Source organism: Heterodontus francisci, chromosome 8 (assembly GCF_036365525.1).
Source record: "Heterodontus francisci isolate sHetFra1 chromosome 8, sHetFra1.hap1, whole genome shotgun sequence".
Classification (NCBI taxonomy): domain Eukaryota; kingdom Metazoa; phylum Chordata; class Chondrichthyes; order Heterodontiformes; family Heterodontidae; genus Heterodontus; species Heterodontus francisci.
This window is the reverse complement of record NC_090378.1, coordinates 11,695,480-11,717,763: the sequence shown is the minus strand read 5'-3', so window position 1 is coordinate 11,717,763 and position 22,284 is coordinate 11,695,480. Positions and strand designations below refer to the sequence as shown.

The 22,284-nt window shown below is 45.9% G+C and overlaps 1 protein-coding gene across 1 annotated transcript in view; it reads right to left on the bottom strand.

Annotated features, from left to right (window-relative positions):
- ttll7 (tubulin tyrosine ligase-like family, member 7) overlaps positions 1-22,284 on the bottom strand; it is a 323,437-nt gene that overhangs the window by 26,056 nt on the left and 275,097 nt on the right. Inside the window, exon 19 of the mRNA XM_068036341.1 lies at positions 14,949-15,029. Coding sequence (XP_067892442.1) covers positions 14,949-15,029 — 81 coding nt within the window. The remainder of the gene's footprint in view (positions 1-14,948; positions 15,030-22,284) is intronic.

Below are 22,284 nucleotides of genomic sequence, written 5' to 3'. Positions count from 1 at the left end.
TACCTGCGTGGCATGTTGAGGAATGTGTTCCCTGTGTTGACGTCTTTAATCCCCATGTCAGAGCCTCTCCCACAGGTCACAGGGGTGATGGGGGTTGAGGGTGTGGCTATTATCAAGGATATAGAATGATACCGCACAGAAGGAGGCCGTTCAGCCCATTGTGCCTGTGTTGGCTCTCTATACAATTAGTCCCACTCCCCCTGCCCTTTCCCCATAGCCCTGCAAATTATATCCCATTTTCAAGTATTTATCCAATTCCCTTTAGCTACTATTGGATCAGCTTCTACATTCCTTTAAGGCAGTGCGTTCCCGATCATAATGACTCATTGCATTAAGACTAAATTTCCTCATTTCACCTCTGATTCTTTAGTCAACTTTTGGATGATTAAAATGGCCAGCAGTAAAAAACCAACTAATTCACTCATGCTCCTCAGGGAACGAGCCAGCCCTGCCTCGTGTAACCTACATGTTACTCTTGATCTCTTCTGAAGTAGCCTGGCAAACCACTCAGTTTATACATGTAGAAGATATCCCATTCTCATTAATCTTTTCTGCACCCTCTTCACATCCTTCCTGAAATATGGTGCCCAGAATTAGATACAATTTTCTACTTGAAGCCAAAACAGTATGTTATAAAGGTTCACCAAAACTTCCTTGCTTTTGTACTCTATGCCTCTATTTATAAAGCCCAAGATCCCGTACGCCTTAATAACCACTTTCTCAACCTGTCCTGCCACCTTCAACAATTTGTACGCATATACCCCCAGGTCCCTCTGCTCCTGAAATCCCTTTAGAATTGTATCCTTTTATTTTATATTGCCTTTCCTCATTCTTCCGACCAAAATGTATGACTTCACAATTTTCTGCATTAAACTTCATCTGCCCTGTGACCACCCATTCCACCAGCTTGTCTACGTTCTCTTGAAGTCTATCACTATCTTCCTCCAAATTTTATGTTATCTGCCAATTTTGAAATTGTGCCCTGCACACCCAAGTCTAGGTCATGAATCCTTGCCTTTCCTTTTTGGCCTCCTTGTCTCGAGAAAATTGGTTGTCGGGGCTGTTACACAGTTGCCTCTCTCCTTCCACTTCTGTCTCTTTTCCTGCCAACTGTTGAGTCTCTTTGACTCGCCTGTCTTCAGTCCCACCTTAATGGCTGTCCGCCAGCTCTGGCAATCGCTGGCAACTGGCTCCCACAACTTGTGGTCAATGTTGCAGGACTTCATGTTGCATTTGAAAACACCTTTAAACCCGAGACATGGACAGCCGGTGGGTCTGATACCAGTGACGAGCTCGCTGTACAATACGTCCTTGGGGATCCTGCCACCTTCCATGTGGCGCACATGGCCAAGCCATCTCAACCACTGCTGGCTCAGTAGGGTGTACATGCTGGGGATGTTGGCTGCCTCAAGGACTTCTGCGTTGGACATACGGTCCTGCCACCCGATGCCAAGGATTCTCCGGAGACAGTGTAGTTGGAATGTGTTGAGACGTCACTCTTGGCTGACATACGTTGTGCAGGCCTCGCTGCTGTAGAGCAAGGTACTGAGGACACAAGCTTGAAACACTCGGACCTTTGTGTTCCGTGTCAGTGCGCCATTTTCCCACACCCTCTTAGCCAGTCTGGACATAGCAGCAGACGCCTTTCCTATGCGCTTGTTGATTCATGCATTGAGAGACAGGTTACTGGTGATAGTTGAGCCTAGGTAGGTGAACTCTTGATTTAGATCAAGAAAAGCAGTGGTCCTAACACCGACCCCGAGGAAGCCCACTATATACATTTCCCCAGTCAGAAAAACAACCATTCAGCACTACTCTCTGCTTCCTGTCACTCAGTCAACTTTGTCTCCATGCTGCCACTGCCCCTTTTATTCCATGGCCTGTCACAGGATGTCTGCCACCTTCTCAATTTTGCTCAAATCTAGATAATTAAAAAATTTCCAGTTTTAAGAAAGACTTGCATTTATGCAATGCCTTTCATGACCTCAAAACGTCACAAAGCACTTTACAGCCATTAAAGTAATTCTGAAGGATAGTCGCTGTTGTAGTTTAGGAACCATGACAGCCAAATTGCGCACAGCAAGCTCCCACAAACAGCAATGTGATAATGAGCAGGTAATCTGTATTTTTAGCGATGTTGCTGGAAGGGTAAATATTGGCCAGGACACCAGGGAGAATTCCCTTCTTCAAAATGGTGTAATGAGATCTTTCCCGTTCACCTCTGAGGCTAGGCGGGGCCTCAGCACAATACTGTGTCCAAACTGTGGCAGCAGTTCCACTTAACTGTGGAAAACAGCCTTATTACCTACATGACTTTCTGTGTTCTTGATAACATTTCAGCAGCACATTAAAGTTTACTAGCTCCAACATAGCATCCAGATGTTGCAAACAGGAAGCCAGGCAGCTTGTGCACAGAACGTCGTCTGCTTTGCAGTGAACCACGACTGATGCCTGGTTAACATCCTCATAAAAAAAGCCTCTGCCATTTGGCCTTTATGTGGGGGGTGGAGGTATGTTGCAGGGGAAGCAAATAATTACAACATTATTCTAAAACAACATCTTAAGCTCTTAGTGATGGTGGTAAGACCACTCAATTAAGCAGCAGGAGTGGCTGCATCTCGTCAAACCTTTTCAATTAAACTTTTGTCTCTCTGAAGAGTTTACATGCAGGAAACATTTGCTGCATTTCCTTTAGCAAGTTACAACGCTTCCAAGAATGGTGTCAGAGACCGACAGTGAGCTCGCAAGTCCGCTGTCACATTGCATTTTCTAAGTTGCTTATTTCATTACATGAGGATTAAGTGCCTGATGGAAATGTCCCTATAAGATCATAAGAACTAGGAGCAGGAGTAGGCCGTCCGGCCCCTCGAGCCTGCTCCGCCATACAATAAGATCATGGCTGATCTTTTCGTGGACTCGGATCCACTTACCCGCGCTCTCACCGTATCCCTTAATTCCTTTATTGTTCAAAAAGATATCTACCTTAGCTTTAAAAACGTTTACTGAAGAAGCGTCAACTACTTCACCGGGCAAGGAATTCCATAGATTAACAACCCTCTGGGTGAAGAAGTTCCTTCTTAATTCAGTCCTAAATCTGCTCCCTCTAATCTTGAGGCTATGCCCTCTTGTCCTAGCTTCACCTGCCAGTGGAAACATCCTCTCTACTTGTATCTTATCTATTCCCTTCATAATTTTATATGTTTCTATAAGAACCCCCCCTCATTCTTCTGAAGTCCAATGAATATAATCCCAAACTACTCAGTCTCTCCTCATAAGCCAACCCCCTCAACTCCGGAATCAACCTAATGAACCTCCTCTGCACCCTCTCCAGTGCCAGTACATCCTTTCTCAAGTAAGGAGACCAAAACTGCACACAGTACTCCAGGTGCGGCCTCACCAGTACCTTATACAGCTGCAACATAACCTCTCTGCTTTTAAACTCAATCCCTGTAGCAATGAAGGACAAAATTCCATTTGCCTTCCTAATTACTTGCTGTACCTGCAGACCAACCTTCTGCGATTCATGCACAAGGACACCCAGGTCCCTCTGCATAGCAGCATGCTGTAACTTTTTACCATTCAAGTAATAATCCTTTTTACTGTTACTCCTACCGAAATGAATGACTTCACATTTATTAACATTGTATTGCATCTGCCAGACCTTTGCCCACTCACTCAATGTATCTATGTTCCTCTGCAAAGTTTCACAGTCATCAGCACACTTTGCTCTGCCATTCATCTTAGTGTCATCTGCAAACTTTGACACCCTACACGTGGTCCCCAACTCCAAATCATCTATAAATTGTAAATAATTGCGGTCCCAACACCGATCCCTGAGGCACACCTGTCTCACAACAGATTTTTCTTAGATAAACTGAAGCTTTTTTTCCACACTGTGTACACTTGCAGACAGATGAAATCTCCCTGTAGTGGTCTCTAGAAATCCCGGCTGCCTTTCATTGGCGTCTTGGAAACAAGCTCCAAGATGCATTCCTGCTCCCTGTTGGGTCCCCCATCGCTGGAATATGAGCATGCCACATCGATCCGTTCGAACTCACTCCACCATTCAACTAGATCATGGCTGATCTGGAGATCTACTTGAGTGGTGGAACAGGTTGGAGCGGCTGGAAATGCCTTTCTTTAATTCATTCATGTGATGTGGACGTCGCTGATATGGCCACATTTATTGCCCATGAGAAAGTGGTGGGGAGCCACCTTCTTAAACCACTGCAATCTGTGTTGCCTTTTATTTGATACAACTGAGTGGCTGGCTAGGCCATTTCAGTATCAGCCACATTGCTGTGGATCTGCAGTCACATATAGAATAAACCGTCCTAAAGGACGTCAGTGAAACAGATGGGTTTTTACCACAATCCAGTAGTTTCCTGGTCACCATTATTGATACTAGCTTTTTATGCCAAATTTGTTTAACTGAATTTAACTTCCTCGACTGCTGAGGCCAGATTATGAACTCACATCTCCAGGCCTCTGGATTACTAATCCAGTAACAAAGCCACTATGCTACTTGAACCATGGGCCTCCTCCTGTTTCTATCTTCTGGTCCCATCAGTTTATGTACAGACTGAATTCTTCAAGAATGTAGCTAGTAGAGTTGATGAGGGGGAGCCAGTGGGTATGGCTTATTTAGACTTTCAGAAGACTTTCAACAAAGTCCCACATAAGAGATTAGCCTGTAAAATTAAAGCACATGGGATTAGGGGTAGTGTATTGCGATGGATAGAAAACTGGTTGGCAGACAGGAAACAACGAATAGGAATAAATGGGTCTTTTTCCGAATGGCAGGCAGTGAGGTACCGCAGGGATCGGCGATAGGACCCCAGCTATTCACAATATATATGAATGATTTAGATGAGGAACTAGGGCGGCACAGTGGCGCAGTGGTTAGCACCGCAGCTTCACAGCTCCAGCGACCCGGGTTCAATTCTGGGTACTGCCTGTGTGGAGTTTGCAAGTTCTCCCTGTGTCTGCGTGGGTTTTCTCTGGGTGCTCCAGTTTCCTCCCACAAGCCAAAAGACTTGCAGGTTGGTAGGTAAATTGGCCATTATAAATTGCCCCTAGGTAGGTGGTAGGGAAATATAGGGACAGGTGGGGATGTGGTAGGAATATGGGATTAGTGTCGGAATAGTATAAATGGGTGGTTGATGGTCGGCACAGACTCGGTGGGCCGAAGGGCCTGTTTCAGTGCTGTATCACTAAACTAAACTAAACTAAATGTAATATCTCCAAATTTGCAGATCACACAAAACTGGGTGTGAGGGTGAGTTGTGAGGAGGATGCTGAGAGGCTTCAGGGTGATTTGGACAGTATGCAGTATAATGTGGATAAATATGAGGTTATCCACTTTGGTAGCAAAAACAGGAAGGCAGATTATTATCTGAACGGCTATAAACTGAGAGAGGGGAATATGCAGCGAGACCTGGGTGTTCTCGTACACCAGTTGCTGAAGGTAAGCATGCAGGTGCAACAGGCGGTAAAAAAGGCAAATGGTATGTTGGCCTTCATCGTGAGAGGATTCAAGTACAGAAGCGTAGATGTCTTGCTACAATTATACAGGGCCTTGGTGAGGCCACACCTGGAATATTGTGAGCAGTTTTGGTCTCCTTATCTGAGGAAGGATGTTCTTGCTAAAGAGGGAGTGCAGCGAAGGTTTACCAGACTGATTCCTGGGATGGCGGGACTGACGTATGAGGAGAGATTGATTCGGTTAGGATTATATTCGCTAGAGTTCAGAAGAGTGAGGGGGGATCTCATAGAAACCTATAAAATTCTAACAGGACTTGACAGTAGATGCAGAAAGGATGTTCCTGATGGTGGGGGAGTCCAGAACTAGTGATCATAGTCTAAGAATATGGGGTAAACCTTTCAGGACTGAGATGAGGAGAAACTTCTTCACCCAGAGAGTGGTGAACCTGTGGAATTCGCTACCACAGAAAACAGTTGAGGCCAAAACATTGCATGTTTTCAAGAAGGAGTTAGAAAAAGCTCTTGGGGCGAAAGGGATCAAAGGATATGGGGAGAAAGCGGGAACAGGTTACTGAGTTGGATGATCAGCCATGATCATAATGAATGGCGCAGCAGGCTCGAAGGGCTGACTGGCCTACTCCTGCTCCTATTTTCTATGTTTCTCTATGACTGAACAAATTACCCAAGTTTCAGACTGATGCCACCCTCCGAACAGAGGGTCCACAGCACCTCACCAGAGCGACTGAAAATTTTTGATTCTCCATTTTTGATGTGGCAATAACAAGCCCCTCTGTCCATCCCTCCCCTGGGTCAGGTACAGCTTGGTGAGATGAAGAGTAATGGGCTGTGATCGTGTAGAGGAACACAAGGAACAGGAGTCAGTCAGTTAGTCTCTCAAGTCTGTTCTGCCATTCAATGAAATCATGACTGATCTGTGACCAACTCCGCCTTTGCCCCATTTCCCTGAATACTATTGGTTAATAAAAATTGATCAATCTCAGATTTAAAATTAGCAATTTCTAAATTTTATCACCCATTGGGTGGGATTTTATGCTCTCTCCCGTGTTGAGTTTGGAGGCGGGGAGGGCATTTAATTGGGCGGGATGGTGGGGGGCAGGGGGTGGGGTGGAGCCCGCCACCTTCCCGCCTCCACCCCAATTAAATCTGTGGCGGGAAGGCCCATGGACGGCCTTCCTGCCCTGCCACCAGTTGAGGCCCTTAAGTAGACAATTATCATCCCACCGCAGCTGGTATTAGCCCAGCAGTGAGCAGGCCTGTCGCCGCACAGGGAGCATGCCAAGCAAACCCAGGTAGTTGCTTGCTGGCTCCTGGTGGGGGGGAGATTTGAGAGCCACCCCCCTGTCTTTGCTTCCAAACCCCCTCCCCCACAACCTCATGAAATACCCCCCTCAACTGTGGCCTGGGTCCCTCTGCGGGCCGAGATTTCTGACCCCCGGGGTTCTTAATCCTAGGGAAGAGCTGCTGCTGCCCATTAAGTGCCTGATTAGCACGTGATGTGGCAGGCCTTCTCAAAAAGAGGCGACACGGAGCTCTGACCAACTCCTCAGCCAATGTCCAAGACCCCCGTCACCTAGAAGTGTCTGCTATTTTCTTTCCTGAAAGGTCTAGCTCTAATTTGTAAACTATGCCCCCTCGTCCCCAACCAGTGGAAATAGTTTCGCTCTGTCTACCCTATCTGTTCCCTGTAATATCGGAAATTTTCAATAAATCAGCCCGTAACCTTTTAAATTCCAGGGAATACAACCCTGGTTTGTGTAATCTCTCGTAATTTAATTCCTGGAGTCCAAGTGGTAAATCTACACTGCACTCCCTCCGAGGTCATTTTATCCTTCCTAAACTGTGATACCTCCACTAAGCCCAGAACTGTTCACAATGCTCCAGGTGTGGAATAACCAAGGCTTTGTATAAGAACATAGAACATAGAACAGTACAGCACAGTACAGGCCAGGCCCTTCGGCCCATGATGTTGTGCCGAACCTTTAACCTACTCTAAGATCAAACTAACTACCTACCCTTCATTCTACTATCATCCATGTACCTATCCAAGAGTCGCTTAGAGTCGCCAAGAGTACCTGGACACCCCGCCCCCGCCCCCGCCCCCCCCCCCCCCCCGCCCAAGTCTCTTTGGACCTCCACTGTTTCTAGCGTTTTACCATTCAGAAAGTACCCTGTTCTTTATATTTTGGGTCTGAAGTGGATGGCCTCACATTTGCCTACATTGAAATCCATTTTCCATAGTTTTGTCCATTCACTTAATCTAGTAATATCTCTTTGTAATTTTATGCTTCCATCTATCCTCCTTACAATACCACCTATCTTTGTGTCATCAGAAAACTTGATTATGTGGCTTTCTATACCATCATTTAAGCCGTAAATAAATACAGTGAATAGTTGAGGGCCAGACTCAGATCCTTGCCAGACATGACATCTTGCCCATTATCCCGAATCTAACTCAGTGGGTTATCTCACTGGAGAAGTAATCCAGAGAATTTGAATGCAATTTTTCTTCAAATCTGGAAATAAAAAGCTGGTGTCAGTAAAGTGGCCATGAAGCTGTCGGATTATTATAATAATCCAACTGGTTCCGTAATAGGGAAGGTTACATCCTGTCCTTATCCTGTCTGCTCTTTCTGTTGACTCTTAATTACCATCTGAAGTGGCAAAGCAAAACTCTCGGTTGTATCAATCTCCGACAAAGAAGGTGGTCCAGGTTCACAGAATTAATCATAGAATCATAGAAATTTACAGAATAGAAGGAGGCCATTCAGTCCATCATGTCCATGCCAGCCAATAAGGAGCCATCCAGCTTCATCTCACTTTCCAGCTCTTGGCCCATAGCCTTGTAGGTGACAGAATTTAAGTGCATATCCAAAATGTTATCAGGATTTCTGCCTCTACCACCCTTTCATGCAGGAGGTTCCAGGTCACCCTCTGAGTGAAAACATTTCCCCTCGAATCCTCACTAAACCTCATACCTCTTACCCTAAATCTATGCCCCCTGGTTATGGACCCCTCAACCAAGGGGAATAGGTCCTTCCTATCCATGCTATCTAGACCTCTCATAATTTTATACACTTCAATTAGGTTTCCCCTCAGCCTCCTCTGTTCCAAAGAAAACAACCCTAGCCTATCCAATCTTTCCTCATAACTAAAATTCTCCAATCCAAGCAACATCCTCGTAAATTTCCAAAACATGGGCCTTCCCAGTGATGCCCACACCCAGAGATTTTTTTTTTCAAATGCACAGTAAAGATTCCTCTAATCTGTCTCAATAATGTGCTATAACCAAAGAACAACTGATAAAAGATCTCTCATATATTCCCAAAGATAGCCACCAGTATGGTTCTGCAGAGAGCTGATACTCTTTGTTAGATAGTTTATCGTGTTATTTTTCCTACCAAAATGCTCCACTATCCTATTCTGATCATCCAACTTCCCCTCCTGGTCCCCACGTTAGCCGATATTGTAAACGGCTCTCTCTTTTCGGGTGTTGTCCCTCTCTCTTAAATCTGCTGTTATCACCCCCTCTTCAAAAAAAACCCTTGATCCCACCATCCTTACAAACTACCGTCCCGTCCCCAACCTCCCTTTTCTCTCCAAAGTCCTTGAACATGTTGCCTCCCAATTGCGTTCCCATCTTTCCCGGAACTCCATGTTTGAATCCCTCCAGTCAGGTTTCCACCCCGGCCACACGACTGAAACAGCTCTTATCAAAGTCACTAATGACATCCTATCTGACTGTGACAAAGGTAAAGTTTCCCTCCTCATCCTCTCTACCTGTCTGTAGACTTTGACATGGATGACCACACCATTCTCCTCCAAAGCCTCTCCACTGTTGTCCAGCTGGGTGGGACTGCTCTCACCTGGTTCCATTCTTATCTTTGTAATCATAGCCAGAGAATCACCTGCAATGGCTTCTCTTTCTGCTCCTGCAGTGTTACCTCTTGTGTCCCCCAAGGATCTATCCTTGGTCCCCTCCTATTTCTCATCTACATTCTGCCCCTTGGCAACATCATCTGAAAGCACAGCATCAGTTTTCACACACAAACACAAAAAGTGCTGGAAATACTCAGCAGGTCTGGCAGTATCTGTGGAGAGAGAAGCAAAGTTAACATTTCAGATCAATGACCCTTCATTAGAACTGGCAAAGGGTACAAAAGAATTAGGTTTGAAGCAAGTGAAGGGGAGGGGGTTGGGGAGAGAGAAGAAATGGGAAGGTGTTTGATAGGGCAGAGGGTGATTAAATAACAAAGCTGTCTTGGGACAAAGGCAAAGCGTGTGTTCATGCTTGTGGTGAAAGACAAAGCATTAGGCCAGAGAGACTGTTAATAGAATAATGAGCAACTCTGTCCACATGAAAAGCAAGCACATGGTTAAAAAATAAAATATTTTAAAAAGGCCAGTCGTGCTCTGAAGTTGTTGAACTCTATGTTCAGTCCGCAAGGCTATAGCGTACCTAATCGAAAGATCAGGTACTGCTCCTCGAGCTTGCGTTGACGTTCACTGGAACACTGGAGCAGGTCAAAGACAGAAATGTTGGCATGAGAGCATGGGGGAGTGTTGAAATGGCAAGCAACCGGAAACTCGGGGTCATGCTTTCGGACTGAGTGGAGGTGTTCTACAAAGCAGTCACCCAGTCTGCGTTTGGTCTCCCCAGTGTAGAGGAGACCGCATTGTTAGTTTTCGTATGTGTGCTGATGACACTCAGCTCTGCCTCTCCACCACTTCTCTCGACTCCTTCACAGTTGCTAAATTATCAGACTGCTTATCCAACATCCAGTACTGGATGAGCAGAAATTTCCTCCAATTCAATATTGGGAAGACTGAAGCCATTGTTTTCAGTCCACACTCCAAACTTCGTTCCCTAGCTAATGACTCCATTCCTCTCCCTGGGAAAAGTCTGAGATTAAGCCAGTCTGTTCGCAACCTTGGTGTCACGTTTGACTCTGAGATGAGTTTCCAAACTTATATTCGTACCATCACTAAGACTGCCTATTTCCACCTCCGTAACATTGCCCGAGTTCGCCCCGTCTCAGTTCATCTGCTGCTGAAACCCTCATTCATGCCTTCGTTCCCTCTCGACTTGACGATTCCAACACACTCCTGGCTGGTCTCCCAAATTCTACTCTCCATAAACTTGAGGTCATCCAAAACTCTGCTACCTATATCTTAACGTGCACCAGGTCCCATTCAGCTTTCACCCCTGTGCCCTCTGAGCTACACTGGCTCCCAGTCAAGCAACATCTTTATTTTAAAGTTTTCATCCTATTTTCAAATCCCTCCCTATCTTTGTCATCTCCTCCAGCTTCCCAACCCTACGAGATATCTGCACTGCTCTAATTTTGGCCTCTTGTGCATCCCTGATTTTAATCACTCTACCACTGGTAGCCGTGCCTTCAGCGACCTAGACCCCAAGCTCTGAAATACCCTCACTAACTGGTGAGAGGGTAGCATAGTAGTAATGTCACAATGCTAGTAAATGTAGAAGCTGAACCTAATGTCCTGGGGACAAGGGTTCAAATATTATCATGGCAGATGGTGGGATTTCAACTTAATTAATTTTTTAAAAAGCTGGAATTTAAACAAAAGAATTATCTTACTAATGATAATATGAAACTGTCTTTGATTGTTGTAAATACCCATGTGGTTCACTAATGTCCTTTAAGGAAGAAAATCTGCTGTCCTTACCTGCTCTGGCCTACAAAGTATAACAGGTAAGGCAGATGAACTTAGAGCTTGGATTAGTACTTGGAAATATGATGTTGTTGCTATTACAGAGACTTGGTTGAGGGAAGGGCAGGATTGGCAGCTAAATGTTCCAGGCTTTAGAAGCTTCAGGCGGGATAGAGGGGGATGTAAAAGGGGTGGGGGAGTTGCATTACTGGTTAAGGAGAATATCACAGCTGTACTGCGGGAGGACACCTCAGAGGGGTCATGCAGCGAGGCAATATGGGTGGAGCTCAGGAATAGGAAGGGTGCAGTCACGATGTTGGGGGTTTACTACAGGCCTCCCAACAGCCAGCGGGAGGTAGAGGAGCAGATATGTAGACAGATTTTGGAAAGATGTAAAGGTAACAGGGTTGTAGTGGTGGGTGATTTTAACTTCCCCAATATTGACTGGGACTTACTTAGTGCTAGGGGCTTGGATGGGGCAGAATTTGTGAGGAGCATCCAGGAGGGCTTCTTGAAACAGTATGTAGATAGTCCAACTAGGGATGGGGCCATTCTGGACCTGGTATTGGGGATTGAGCCCGGCCAGGTGGTCGAAGTTTCAGTGGGGGAGCATTTCGGGAGCAGTGACCATAATTCCATAAGTTTTAAGGTACTTGTGGATAAGGATAAGAGTAGTCCTTGGGTGAAGGTGCTAAATTGGGGGAAGGCTAATCATAACAATATTAGGCAGGAACTGAAGAATTTAGATTGGGGGCGGCTGTTTGAGGGTAGATCAACATCTGACATGTGGGAGTCTTTCAAACGTCAGCTGATTAGAATCCAGGACCAGCATGTTCCTGTGAGGAAGGAAGACAAGTTTGGCAAGTTCCGGGAAGCTTGGATAACACGGGATATTGTGAGCCTAGTCAAAAAGAAAAAGGAAGCATTTGTAAGGGCTGGAAGACTAGGAACAGATGAAGCACTTGAGGAATATAAAGACAGTAGGAAGGAACTTAAGCAAGGAGTTAGGAGGGCTAAAAGGGGTCATGAAAAGTCATTGGCAAACAGGATTAAGGAAAATCCCAAGGCTTTTTATACATATATAAAGAGCAAGAGGGTAACCAGGGAAAGGGTTGGCTCACTCAAGGACAGAGATGGGAATCTACGCGTGGAGCCAGAGGAAATGGGTGAGGTGCTAAATGAGCACTTTGCATCAGTATTCACCAAGGAGAAGGACTTGGTGGATGATGAGCCTAGAGAAGGGAGTGCAGATAGTCTCAGTCATCTCATTATCAAAAAGGAGGAGGTGTTGGGTGTCTTGCAAAGCATTAAGGTAGATAAGTCCCCAGGGCCTGATGGGATCTACCCTTGAATACTGAGGGAGAAAAGGGAAGAAATTGCTGGGGCCTTGACAGAAATCTTTGCATCCTCATTGGCTACAGGTGAGGTCCCAGAGGACTGGAGAATAGCCAATGTTGTTCCTTTGTTTAAGAAGGGTGGCAAGGATAATCCAGGAAATTATAGGCCGGTGAGCCTTACGTCAGTGGTAGGGAAACTATTAGAGAGGATTCTTCGGGACAGGATTTACTCCCATTTGGAAACAAACAAACTTATTAGCGAGAGACAGCATGGTTTTGTGAAGGGGAGGTCGTGTCTTACTAATTTGATTCAGTTTTTTGAGGAAGTGACGAAGGTGATTGATGAGGGAAGGGCGGTGGATGTTGTCTATATGGACTTTAGTAAAGCCTTTGACAAGGTCCCGCATGGCAGACTGGTGCAAAAGGTGAAGTCACACGGGATCAGAGGTGAGCTGGCAAGATGGATACAGAATTGGCTTGGTCACAGAAGACAGAGGGTAGCAGTGGATGGGTGTTTTTCTGAATGGAGGCATGTGACTAGTGGTGTTCCGCAGGGATCAGTGCTGGGACCTTTGCTGTTTGTAGAATATATAAATGATTTGGAGGAAAATGTAGCTGGTCTGATTACTAAGTTTGCGGATGACACAAAGGTTGGTGGAGTTGCGGATAATGATGAGGATTGTCAGAGAATACAGGAGGATATAGATCGGTTGGAGACTTGGGCGGAGAAATGGCAGATGTGAGAAATGTGAGGTAATACATTTTGGAAGATCTAATGCAGGTGGGAAGTATACAGTAAATGGCAGAACCCTTAGGAGCATTGACAGGCAGAGAGATCTGGGCGTACAGGTCCACAGATCACTGAAAGTGGCAACGCAGGTGGATAAGGTAGTCAAGAAGGCATTCGGCATGCTTGCCTTCATCGGTCGGGGCATAGAGTATAAAAATTGGCAAGTCATGTTGCAGCTGTACAGAACCTTATTTAGGCCACACTTAGAATATTGCGTGCAATTCTGGTCGCCACGCTACTAGAAGGACGTGGAGGCTTTGGAGAGGGTACAGAGGAGGTTTACCAGGATGTTGCCTGGTCTGGAGGGCATTAGCTATGAGGAGAGGTTGGAAAAACTCGGATTGTTTTCACTGGAACGACGGAGGTGAGGGGCGACATGATAGAGGTTTACAAAGTTATGAGCGGCATGGACAGAGTGGATAGTCAGAAGCTTTTTCCCAGGGTGGAAGAGTCAGTTACTAGAGGACATAGGTTTAAGGTGCGAGGGGCAAAGTTTAGAGGGGATTTGCGAGGCAAGTTTTTTTACACAGAGTGGGGTGAGTGCCTGGAATTTGCTGCCAGGGGAGGTGGTGGAAGCAGATACGATAGCGACGTTTAAGAGACATCTTGACAAATATATGAATAGGATGGGAATAGAGGGATATGGGCCCCGGAAGTGCAGAAGGTGTTAGTTTAGGCAGGCATCAAGATCGGCGCAGGCTTGGAGGGCCGAATGGCCTGTTCCTGTGCTGTACTGTTCTTTGTACATGTGACACCAGACCCACAGCAATATGGTTGACTCTTAAATGGCCAAAGGGCACTCAGCTATCAAGGACAACTGGGCTTGGGCAACAAATGCTGGCCTTGCCAGTCATGCCCACATCCCATGAAAGAATTAAAAAAAACTTTCGTCCTTGAAGACACTCCTTAAAACATACCTCTTTAACCAAGCTTTTAGTCATCTGACCTAATATCTCCTTTTGTGGCTCGGTGTCAAACTTTGTTTTATAATGCTCCTTGGAAGCACATTGGGATGTTTAATTACTGTAAAGGTGCTATATAAATATAAATTGTTGTTGCTGTTATCCTCTTATGGTCTTTTATCTTTTGCTCACTAACTCTTTGAATTCTATTCACACACACTGGACAACTGGAAGAACCTCAAGCCAGAACTGGTCTCCTACTGGGGTTCATGCAAGGTTCTATGTGAAATGAGTAGGAGCAGTCTCAAACAAGTGAGACAATCAAGAAAAGTGACTGTGATCTGACTATTTGTGTGTATGTGGCGTTTTCACTCTGAAAGGGCACAGAATGGTCAGTCAGTGCATGAGATAAAAATATTGCACTGGTGTAGATACCTTCTGAGGCTGGTACTGACGCATGTTGTTGGGATACAGCAAGGGGAAAGCTTCACTCAGAATCTAACCATAGCTATACCTGACCTGGGAGTTCTAAATGCTGAAACCAAGCAATGGAAGTTAAAGTGTTCCGTTATATAGCGCCAGCATCCCTTGCTTTGATGAGCAGTAAAGAAAAAAGAATGAAAAGCTTTAAATCTAGCCCAACATTTCTGCATTCGGATCTGAAGGAAGGCTACCTCACACAGTGTCTGATCACAAGGCTTACCACACCAACAGTTCTCCGGAGGCAATGAAATCACTTACCTTACGCTGCTTTACAGAGTCCAGTTTGACTAGCCAGTACGAGGCCACTTTTGATTTGTGGCACTTCCAGTTGTCTAGTATCTGTGAATGTAATTTGAAGAGTTAGCGAGCAAAAATACAAGACTCTACAAGAGGATAGCGAAGTAAAGCATTGAGGAAAGTAACGCAGATAACCTAACTGAGAAACAGGATTCGCTCCTCCAATGAGCCTGTTGGTAAAGCTATTGTGTGACCAAACAACTCAGGACGGCAAGTCTTCCTTTCCTTTGTTCCCTTGTTGCTGCTGAGTTTGCTGGGGATGTGGTATGTGTGCTGCAACTGGTTTCAGTGACACTGGGGGTTGGAATAGGCTGCTGCTCAGCTCTGGCTCAGTTGGTTAGGCCTCTCACCCTCTGGTTGAAGAAGATTATAAGTTCAAGTCCCACTCCAGAGATTTGAGAACAAAATCCAGGCTGGCACTCCAGTTCAGTACTGAGGGAGTGCTGCACTGTCAGAGGTGCTATTTCTCAGATGAGACATTAAACTGAAACCCTCTCAGGGGTGGTGTAAACGATCCCACAGCACTATTTCAAAGAAGAGCAGGAGAGTTCTCCCCCGTATCCTGGTCAATGTTTATTCCTCAGTTAAAATCACTAAAGTAGATTATCTGGTCATTATCATGTTGCGGTTTGTGGGATCTTGCTGTGTGCAAATTGGCTGCAACATTCCCTACATTGCAACTGTGGCTATACTTTAAAAGCATGTCCATTGACTATAAACTGCTTTAAGATGTCCTACGGCCATGGAAGGCACTACAGAAATCCAAGTTCCTTCTTTTCTGATACTATTCAATTCTGGGTGAGGCAAAGACTGGGTTTAGCTGTCATGGCACCCATGCTAGAGCCTGCCAATGTTCCTTGTCTGGGCTCACCCATGAAGAATGGCATCTTGGGGGAAGGTACTGGAGGGCAACTGATGACTGAGGAACCATGCCCTGCACTGAGAGAAGGGCAGAGGAGAACAGTAACTGGTAGAGAAAATTGGCTAAAATAATCCATGGTTGTCATGTCACAAGTCTCTTTCTGCCACCACCCAACACCCAGGAAAACTAAAAGAGACATACAGATCTAAACAAAACTCTCAATTAGTTCAGTGTAAGCAGCAGAAGCTACAATTTCCAAAGCAGGTATGAGGTTACTTATATTGGCATCACCAGTGCTGTATTTTAAAATCAAATGTTTTTCATTGTGTCTTTTCTTAAAAAGGTATACCCCAAATTTGTTTTTCACTTGTCAAACAACAGTACTTTACATACAAGAAGGGTCTGCTAACCTGCCCACTACTCCCTGGCTTCTATAATAGCTGTGCACATTTTTAGCGAGATATGGAAATTGTTTTGGCAGTGCAATAGATGGCACTGTTCCAGGAGGCCATATATAAGATAACAGTTAGCTTGTCTTCAACTTGACAACATCTCAACGTGAGGCATTTTCCAGAAAAATCCAGTGTTTTCTCACTGGTCTACACTGACGAAAAAGTCTGCCAAAACGTAACCATCTTTCACTGCTGCCTATTGGCGCATAATATTTGCTCCCATTTTCAAGCAGCTGTAAAATTAAAACACACACAGGCTTTGGGCATTGATTAGCAATACAGTTGCATTAGGTTGGTTATGCATAAAACAGAGAATGCCCTGGGCAAGGTCTGGAAGTGGTAATTTACGAATGGGAGCTATGTGCATTGATGCATACAGATAAAGGTCTGTAGACAGCAATGGCAGGAGGGCAAAGTTGTTCACAGGACTGTTGATGCAGAAGCCATAATCTGAGAGTCAAGAGAAGATCTCCCATATCTGAGGGACTTTAATGTCTCTTAGAGCCAGGAAAGGTTTCCCAGCTCATCCTTTTTCAAAAGAAAAATAACTCTTGGAATGTGGGCATCGTTGCAAGGCTGGCATTTATAGCCCATCCCTAATTGCCTGATAGTTGCTTGCCAGGCAACTTGAGATGGCAACTAAGAGTCATCCATGTTAGCGTGGAACTGGAGTCATATATAGGACAAACCTGCGTAAAGACAGCATGGCCTCCTTCCCTAAAGGATATTAGTGAATCATTTCAGCTAATTATGTCGATCTGACAACATCATGGTCACTTTTTATTGGTACCTGCATTTTATTTCCAGATTTAAAAACAAGAGTTTGAATTCTGAAACGACAGTGGTGGGATCTGAACTCACTTGTTTGCAAATGCAAATCCCATTTTGGTTCTGACTGAAGTGGAGGGTGCAAGTCCACAGCAAATGGCAGACAGTAAGCAATTAGCAGGAGCAACAATCAAAAACAATTGCTTTCCAAAGAAATGAATGGAATTGTCAATGTTTGCTTTCTTTTAAATTTTACTTCTGACTTTTCCCCACTGCTGAGCAACTCTGGATGCACATTGGAACATTTTATTGCATTAAAGGTCGGCTATCAAGGCAAGTTGTTGTTAATACCTGCTGTCTACGGGTGTGATGGATGTTGAGCATAACATGGGAATGCTGACAAATGGGATTTCATTTTCATTTTTTATTCTTTCATGGGATGTGAACGTTGCTGTCCAGGCCAGCATTTATTGCCCATCCCTAATTGGATCTGAGAAGATGGTGGTGAGCTGCTGTAGTCCATCTTGTGTAGGTACATCCACAGTGCTTTTAGGAAGGGAGTTCCAGGATATTGACCCAGTGACAGTGAAGGAATGGCGATATAGTTCCAAGTCAGGATGGTGTGCGGCTTGGAGGGGAACTTGCAGGTGGTGGTGTTTCCATGCATCTGGAGCCCTTGTCCTTCTCGGTGGTAGATGTCATGGGTTTGGAAGGTGCTGTCTAAGGAGCCTTGGTGCGTTGCTGCAGTGCATCTTGTAGATGGTACACACTGCTACCACTGTGCGCTGGTGGTGAAGGGCGTGAATGTTTGTAGATGGGATGCCTATCAAGCGGGCTGCTTTGTCCTGGATGGTGTCGAGCTTCTTGCGTGTTGTTGGCACTGCACCCATCCTGGCAAGTGGAGAGTATTCCATCACACTCCTGACATGTGTCTTGTAGATGGTGGACAGGCTTTGGGGAATCAGGAGGTGAGTTATTCGCCGCAGGATAACTAGCCTCTGACCTGCTCTTGTAGCCACAGCATTTATGTGGCTACTCCAGATCAGTTTCTGATCAATGTTAACCCCCCCAGGATGTTGAAAGTGGGGGATTCAGCGATCGTAATGCCATTGAATGTCAAGGGGAGATGGTTAGATTCTCTCTTGTTGGAGATGGTCATTGCCTGCCACTTGTGTGGCAGGAATGTTACTTGCCACTTATCAGCCCAAGCCTGGATATTGTCCAGGTCTTGCTGCATTTCTACACAGACTGCTTCAGTATTTCAGGAGTCACGAATGGTGCTGAATATTATGCAATCATCAGCAAACATCCCCACTTCTGACCTAATGATTGAACGAACGTCGTTGATGAAACAGCTGAAAATGGTTGGGCCTAGGACGCTACTCTGAGAAACTCCTGAAGTGATGTCCCGGAGCTGAGATGAAAGGGCTCCAACAACTACAGCCATCTTCCCTTGTGCTAGGTATGACTCCAACCAGCAAAGAGTTTTCTCCTGATTCCCATTGACTCCAGTTATGCTAGGGCTCCTTGATGCCATACTCAGTCAAATGCTGCCGTGATGTCAAGGGCAGTCACTCTCACCTCACCTCTTGAGTTCAGTTCTTTTGTCCATGTTTGAACCAAGGCTGTAATGAGGTCTGAAGCTGAGTGGCCCTGGCGGAATCCAAATTGAGCGTCACTGAGCAGGTTATTGCTAAGCAAGTGCCACTTGACAACATTGTTGACGACACCTTCCATCACTTTATTGATGATTGAGAGTAGACTGATGGGGTGGTAATTGGCCGGGTCTGACTTGTCCTGCTTTTTGCGTATAGGGCATACCTGGGTAATTTTCCACATTGCCAGGTTGATGCCAGTGTTGTCGCTGTACTGGAACAGCTTGGCTAGGGGCTCAGCAAGTTCTGCAGCACAGGTCTTCAGTACTATTGCCAGAATGTTGTCAGGGCCCATAGCTTTTGCAGTATCCAGTACCTTCAGTTGTTTCTTGATATCACGCGGAGTGAATCGAATTGGCTGAAGTCTGGCATCTGTGATTTCAGCAGGAGGCCAAGATGGATCATCAACTTGGAACTTCTGGCTGAAGATTGTTGCAAATGCTTCAGCCTTATCTTTCGCACTGATGTGCTGGGCTCCCCCATCATTGAGGATGGGGATATTTGTGGAGCCACCTCCTCCAGTTAGTTGTTTAATTGTCCACCACCATTCATGACTGGATGTGGCAGGATTGCAGAGCTTAGATCTGATCCGTTGGTTATGGGATCACTTAGCTCTGTCTATTGGATGATTAGATTTAGATTAGAGATACAGCACTGAAACAGGCCCTTCGGCCCACCGAGTCTGTGCCGAACATCAACCACCCACTTCTACTAATCCTACACTAATCCCATATTCCTACCAAACATCCCCACCTATCCCTATATTTCCCTACCACCTACCTATACTAGTGACAATTTATAATGGCCAATTTACCTATCAACCTGCAAGTCTTTTGGCTTGTGGGAGGAAACCGGAGCACCCGGAGAAAACCCACGCAGACACAGGGAGAACTTGCAAACTCCACACAGGCAGCACCCGGAATCGAACCCGGGTCCCTGGAGCTGTGAGGCTGCAGTGCTAACCACTGCGCCACTGTGCCGCACACAGTTTGGTACGCAGATAGTCCTGGGTTGTAGCTTCACCAGGTTGACACCTCATTTTGAGGTATGCCTGGTACTGCTCCTGGCATGCCCTCCTGCACTCTTCATTGAACCAGGTTTGATTCCCCGGCTTGATGGTAACAGTAGAGTGGGGGATATGTCGGGCCATGAGGTTACAGATTGTGCTTGAGTACAATTCTGCTGCTGCTGATGGCCCACAGCACCTCATGGATGCCCAGTTTTGCTTTGCTAGATCTGTTCAAAATCTATCCCATTTAGCGCAGTGGTAGTGCTACACAACATGATGGAGGGTATCCTTAATGTGAAGACCGGACTTTGTCTCCTCAAGGACTGCGCAATGGTCACTTCTGCCAATACTGTCATGGGCAGATGCATCTGCGGCAGGCAGATTGGTGAGGACGAGGTCAAGTATATTTTTCCCTCTTGTTGGTTCCCTCACCACCTGCCGCAAACCCAGTCTAGCAGCTATGTCCTTTTGGACTCGGCCAGCTCAGGCAATAGTGGTGCTACTGAGCCACTCTTAGTGATGGACATTGAAGTCCCCCACCCAGAGTACATTCTGCACCCTTGCCACTTTCAATTCTTCCTCCAAGTGCTGTTCAACATGGAGGAGTGCTGATTCATCAGCTGAGGGAGGGCGGTAGGTGGTAATCAGCAGGAGATTTCCTTGCCCATGTTTGACCTGATACCATAAGACTTCATGCCATCGATGTTGAGGACTCCCAGGGCAACTCCCCCCTGACTGTATACCACTATGCCGCCACCTCTGCTGGGTCTGTCCTACCGGTGGGACAGGACATATCTGGGGATGGTGATGGCAGTGTCTGGGACGTTGTCTGTAAGGTATGATTCCGTGAGTATGACGATGTCAGGCTGTTGCTTGACTAGTCTGGGACAGCTCTCCCAACTTTGCACAAGTCCCCAGATGTTCGTAAGGAGGACTTCGCAGGGTTGACAGGGCTGGGTTTGCCATTTTCGGTGCCTAGATCGATGCCAGGTGGTCCGTCCGATTTCATTCCTTGACTTCGCAGCGGTTAGATACAACTGAGTGGCTTGCTCGGCCATTTCAGAGGGCATGTAAGAGTCAACCACATTGCTATGGGTCTTGAGTCACATGTAGGCCAGACCAGGTAAGGACAACAGATTTCCTTCCCTGAAGGACATTAGTGAACCAGATGGGTTTTAACAACAATTGACATCATTCGACTAGCTTTTTTAATTCCAGATTTTTATTAACTGAATTCAAATTCCACCTTCTGCCATGGTGGGATTCGAACCCTATGTCGCCAGAACATTACCCTGGGTCTCTGGGTTACTAGTCCAATGCCACCACCTCCCCATAATTACTTGCACCATCATTAAGACCACTTATTTCCACTTCCATAAGATTGTCCAACGTTGCCCCACCTCAGCTCATCTACTGCTGAAACCCTCATTCATGCTTTTGTTACTTCTAGACTTGATTATTCCAACACATTCCTGGCCAGCCTCCCACATTCTACCCTCCATAACTTGAGATCTGATACCCCTGCCATTACCTGCACCAATTCCTGTTCACCAATCACCCATATGGATTCCGGTTAAGCAAGCTTTTATTTTAATATTCTTATCTTCGCTATCTCTGTAATCTCCTCCAGCCCCCGAACCCTCTGAGATATTTGCGTTCATCGAGTTCTGGCCTCTTGAGCATCAGCTGTCAGGGCTCAAAGCTCTCTAAGTCTCCCTAAACCTCTCAAATTCTCTATCTCACTTTCTTCCTTTAAGACGCGCCTTAAAAGCTACCTCTTTGACCAAGCTTTTGGCCATCATCCCTAATATTGCCTTATGTGGCTCAGTATCAAATTTTGCTTTATAATGCTCCTGTGAAGCACCTTAGAACATTTTATATTGTGAAAGGTGCTATATAAATGCAAGTTCTTGTTGTGGCATTATGTGGCAGGCTCTTCCACTAGAAGTGACTGGGAAAAACTCAGCTGTTACTAAAGTGGGTGGAGATCCCCCTCCCCCCACCCCACAATGAACTTATCGTAAGCTGAGGAAAAAGCCTAGTCTCCAATCTGGACACAAGTGGATGCCTTCTGCAATGTTCAGTATTATGAGCAAAGCTACCACAAGATGGTGTGATTTTGTAATGAAGAGAGGAATAAAGTCTATCCTGAAAACAGAAACCTCCACATCTAGAAAATCACATCATTCAGTCTTCACGTTTTTCTAGTTACTTTATGTCAAGCATTTCTTGAAGTACCTGTCAATTGCCAATGGTGTCACCGGGAATCAGATGATGATCATAGCCGAGAACATCCAGGTTGGTTGGGGCTGGGTGTGTGGGGAGGGGGCACATCCCAGCCTAAGGGCCAGCACGATGCCCATCACTTGACTCCACTGCTGACCTCATCGAAGTTCATGGGGTCAGGGGGCGGAGTTACAAGTTGCTGGGCTTGTGGGGCACACCCAGGCTAAAGTGGTCAGGAGGTCCAGGAGAAGGTCCGACAGCCTGGATAGCTGCCAAGTTGCACACCAATGCCTCCCCACACCAACCCCCCTCCCCCGTACACCCA